This window comes from Branchiostoma floridae, chromosome 7, assembly GCF_000003815.2.
Source record: "Branchiostoma floridae strain S238N-H82 chromosome 7, Bfl_VNyyK, whole genome shotgun sequence".
NCBI lineage: Eukaryota > Metazoa > Chordata > Leptocardii > Amphioxiformes > Branchiostomatidae > Branchiostoma > Branchiostoma floridae.
The window spans coordinates 15,771,253-15,776,559 of NC_049985.1; the positions used below are offsets into that span (position 1 = coordinate 15,771,253).

The 5,307-nt window shown below is 42.3% G+C and overlaps 1 protein-coding gene across 1 annotated transcript in view; it reads left to right on the forward strand.

Moving 5' to 3' along the window:
• LOC118420323 overlaps nucleotides 1-5,193 on the forward strand; it is a 7,487-nt gene extending 2,294 nt beyond the window's left edge. Inside the window, exons 2-4 of the mRNA XM_035827097.1 lie at nucleotides 2,103-2,624; nucleotides 3,237-3,408; nucleotides 4,268-5,193. Of these exons, the coding sequence (XP_035682990.1) occupies nucleotides 2,334-2,624; nucleotides 3,237-3,408; nucleotides 4,268-4,638 (834 nt within the window). The 5' untranslated portion in view covers nucleotides 2,103-2,333 and the 3' untranslated portion in view covers nucleotides 4,639-5,193. The remainder of the gene's footprint in view (nucleotides 1-2,102; nucleotides 2,625-3,236; nucleotides 3,409-4,267) is intronic.
• The last annotated feature ends 114 nt before the right edge of the window (nucleotides 5,194-5,307 follow it).

Here is a 5,307-nt window from a genome sequence, read left to right on the forward strand (position 1 = left end):
TCAGCTGGCCGTAGTAGTAATGGAATATGGCGGACCGTATGGCCAGATCAAGAATAACAAGCTAATTATCCCTTAAAATTTGTAACCACCTGGTATTTTTTCATCAAAAACCATCTAAATGAATGAATATAGTCTATTTCCATTGCCCTTTGTGGTTATTTGTTGCAAAAAAAGTATTTTTAAAAATTCAAGGTTATCGATATAATATGGCGGAGCCCGACTCGTATCTTAGATGTGCATGACGTCATTTTATGACGTCATTTTGACGTCATCGATGTTGCTATTGGCAACGCAAGTCGTAATAGACATTATTATTCTGTTATCTGCACTTGTTGTTACATTTTTGTAGCATAACTTCAAGTTTTCTGAGAATACCCTTTTTTCATGGGTCCGGCCAATATAATCAAATTGATGACGTCATAATTACGTCATGTTGCGTTAACGTAACGTCAAACGTCAAATACATGTCAGATATTATGTCGACATTATGTCCTGAAAATTTGGTGGCCCTACAGCACGTCGTTTTAGAGTTATAGAACTTAAAATGGGAGGGCCTCAAACCCCCCCCCCCCCCGGTCCAGGGATGACCAAAAAAGCCCGGTCTGAATAGGGTTAAGTCATACTGTACATTTTGCGTTATATTGCACGAAATAAGGGGTCATACTCAGTGATAAACGTGCAGGCTGGAACTAAACTTGTGTGTAACAGAGGGGTTCAAGCGCCACCATGCCAAATGGTCGGACCTTTTGGCGTAGTGGTTATCGGCTTTGGGTTCGTGAGCTGGCGGCCCGGGTTCGAATCCTGGGAGCCCGTTTCTACTCGCCTGTCATATGTGTTTCATGTGTAAAAGGGACCTTTTTGTAAACAGTTGGACAATGTGTGACTCTGTAACGACAGATTGTGACCTCGCCCATGGCAGGTGAGATCCTGCAGACGATAAAAAGATGTACACAGACAGGAGAACGTGTCTTCATCAACCGTCCTCAATAGACAGTTAAAAATAACGTCTTATTTCACACCTACCTTCTTACAGCGTTCTCTATGTCAAAAATGATTCCCCAACATCGTTCTGACATTGTGGACTGCGGAAGGACCTAGTTTCGTACCTCCCTCACTGATGTACCATTTATATTGTAATTAGTCTATACCACCCAGGTGACGAAACAATTTTGTCTCAATTTGTTTTGCTTAATGTGCTGAAAGTGGACACACACATAGCATCATTCCCTTGTACATGTTTCGTCAACTGAGAAAGTACAGACAGCGAGAGACCGCCAAGATGACATTGATTATCGCCTTCGTAAAACGTACTGTAATTAGATGGTGTGTTTGTTTGTGTGTCCACAATTGGCATTTTAATGCTAGTTGTAGCATGGCTATTTTGTAATCTGACATACATTTCTAAAGAGCTTTGCATTAGTCTAGATATGTTGTAAGCTACGCTAGTTCACCTTTATCCGTTGGGTAACCTATATCCACATGGTATCTGGGGATATCACGTCGACGGACGTTGGTTTCAAATTGCAATATATTCAGTATATTGCAGTTTAAAACTACCACCCGTCGGCTTAATGTGCCTAAATACCGTTTTCAAAGGCAACGGATATAGGTTACCCCGCAGATAAAGGTGAACAAGCGTTACAGTAGTAATATCTATACATATCGATATCACATATCACTACATATTGACTTTATGTACTAATGCCTTGCTTAAGGTCATCTTAAAGGTTCAAGACGCCACTTTTAAGGACGCGTCGCAAGTGACAACCTAGTCCTTCTGTAAAATACACCCCGAGGCAAGTCCCTATCATTGTGGTAGTGCCACCGAACATATCGGTAACGTTACACCCCTCCTACTACTGACCAGACTGACCCATAATAGGTTTCATCATGTACTGACGACTTTTGTCGTTCAACAAACAGGTGAAGAACCGGATAATTCGTCAACAATATCCTTATCATCTCTGGTTAATGCGAAAGTTATGAAGAATTAACTTCGTTTGGCCGGTACAAAAGTCTACTTATTACAATGTCACATATCGGAATTGTGTGTATATGAGTCATGCATTCTTATGGATGTTTGTTCGTATTGTTTACCACAGGTCTGGGCCTTTGCAGCGACCCGTTCGGTGTGGAGTATCATGGACTAATCTCACCGATCTTCCGCGCCGAAAATAAAGCACAATCCGCCTTTGAAGACATACGGACAGATAACAGACTCATCATCAACACTGACAAGTTGATGATCAAATTCAGAAAAATTCCGCAGACTTCTGGCAAACGACCAACCAATTGTTAATCGCCGCATCCCCAATTCGGAACAGTGATAGTTAATGGGCCTTGCAATGGCGACCCACCAAATTTTTGTAGCTACCCTGCTGGTTTTGCTGCTTTGGAAGGATGACAGGGTGGGTACGGAGGCGAGGGAAGTGACCATGCATGGGCGGCAGGAGGAGGATAGGTGTGTGTGCACGTTCGTGTCGCCGTACCTGCCGGCAGACTACTCCCAGTCCCCGTCCCAGCAGAGCCGAAGGCCCGACTGTACCGACAGTATCCTGGACTCCGAGTTCATCAAGCAGGAGCTACACTTCATGAGACGCCATCAGATCGCCAACCGCAAACAGGTGAGGTTAAGTGCCAGAACAATTGTGGTTATACCGATGAGCTAGCACGACAATGATTTTCAACCAAAATGTAGGCACTTTTGGTCTATACTTATTTCGTTGAATAGAGAAAATTGTCGTCTTGCTCTGCTACAAAAACATACAATCAATGGCCTGTCCTTCTCTATTGCTCCATTACGAGCAACATCGCACATTCTAAAATGTACTGTGTGGTTCTATTTCGACAGTTGAGTTCTGTAACTATACTATTATTGTCCGATTGAAGTAAATTTGTGTTGTACGCAGCGCAGTACCATCAAAATAAAACAGGGACAGGGCTGATATGCTGTGTCACCTGTACAGCTATGTGTATAACTATTGTAAGTTCCTTCGAGAAGAAAATGCCCGGGAACAGTCAGCGAAACATATCAAATGATATCTTAATTCTTGTCTCAACAAAATCAAGCTTTCTCTCCCTTTTTGTTAATCAATCTATGTATAACGTTAGATAAGTAAACAAGGTACTTTTAGATGCTTTGATCAGTTAATTTCCAAGGTCGCAATCATGGTATGAAGATTACTTTATTGTTTGTTAACTAGGTATTAAACTTTGCACTTTTCATCTGAAAACAGACGCTGAGACAGGGAGACCAGCTTCACAACCTGACCTCCAGAATCTACCAGTTCAAGGACGCCCTGACCGCCAACGACAGAGTTCAGAGGTCATGGGACATGCGCCTCCTGTCAGCCACGTCTGACACCCGGGAACTGCAGCGGGTCCTCACCAGGCAACGGGATACAATCGGTACGTCCGGTGGTTAGGTACCTGTGATCACATTTATCCGTGGGGTAACCTATATCCGTGGACTATAAAGTCAACGGACGGTGGGTTTAGGTTGCAATCTTTTTTTCTTTTAAGAATTAAAAAAATTAAAATACTGCATAAATTCACCGTCAGTCTTGATATTCCTAGATGTCATGTCTTAAAACAACGGATATAGGTTACCTCGCGAATAGAGGTGAACTAGCGTTACCAAATTAGTTCATATGTAACATTACATATTATAGATACGGATAACATACACGGTTGCACGCGACTAAACGCAGTAACAGTACAAACGCAGTAGCAAGCTTGAATGCCCTATATAAACCTTAGAGGATAGCAGGCGCTAGACTTGTCTATGTTTTCCTTTGACACTGACACTTTATATGACCTCATCTACGTATAAAGGACAAATGCACATGCCCTATGTGATTGGAGAAACCTTCCGTAACAAAACCTTCCAAGACACAATATATTTTACCCCTACCTCTGGTACGGGTAAAACAACTTTTATCATGTATCCATCATTGCAAAGTGCAAGATGAAGAGGAAACTGCATGCACATTTTGTGTTACTTCATTGTAACTTGTATTCTGTGTGAACTCTTCTTTTTGTGGCCTGTAACATTATTGCTTTCTAACATCACTTTGGTAGCCTACCAGTTAACGTTAACTAGCCCAAGTGTGTGTGGCCCATTTGTTATAGAAAGAGAGATGGGTGCTGCCCTTATACACCGAACGTTGTGGGAATTTGATTGATACAACCTAGCCCAGTGAGGTTTATTTAATTATGTACTATAAATGTCTTCATTCATTCTTAGATATAACCTCTCTATTCCCAGGATTCCTGCGGCAGCGTGTTGACGTCATGTTCGAGGAGATGTTGCAGATGCGCGAGCTGAACCAGCGGCTGATGTTCGAACTGCAGGACCAGAGCGACAAGAGCGAGGAGTACCGGACCAAGCTCGACACCCTCACCAAGCGCGTCGAGAACATCGACGTCAACATGAACGAGTTCATGTTCGCCTTTGCCGGGATGAAGCGGATGGTCACCCCGGGGGAGACCCTGCCTAACCTGGCGGAGGAACCCATGGAAGAGCCGGAGGTGAAGAAGGAAGCCCCCGTTCCGGGGTCCGGAGATATCGTGTTTGATGACGTGGACTATGACATCGTTCCTAATCCCAGACGTAGGAGAGAAACTGACCAATCATAGGTCCAATATGTAAAGATATATAAGGTGTAAAGGTTTTCATTTATCTGTATAACATTTTGTGGGGAGATGTGTATTTCATGTGGTGTATCTAGACACTTGTTCTAATGTACGTTTGTATCAGTTAGCTTCAGTCATCATGAGCGAAGAAAACACAGAAGACTTTATAAGATGTATCCATGTCACCTACTGTCTGTACGTGTCACTACATATCCTACCGTCTTTAGATAGATTATATAGTACAACAGCTTCTTCATTATACAACTCAGGTGGAGGCTAATTCTGAAAAATTGGAGGAGGGACAACGTTATGGTTTGAAAATCTGACAATCAAAAGCAATATGAGTGTCAGGTGTTAAGTGCGGAGACTAACAACAAGTGTATGGATACAGATAGATGTCGAATCCCACCCCCATCCATATTTCTTTGGAACAGCTCAAATAGACTGATCTTGACATCAGGTAACAAACTTTCAAGTGTTCATCATATCATATCATACATTGTTACATTATCAATATTCCATAGCTGTATTATACAGAAATTTAAAAGCGAAGATTCATAATTGCCCTGTAATGTATAAGCTTGGACATAGAACAAGGTAAATGGAGAAATACCGTAGGTACATTTACTACTCTTTAGGCCTATATCACATTTGCAAACCGGACCCCGGCCG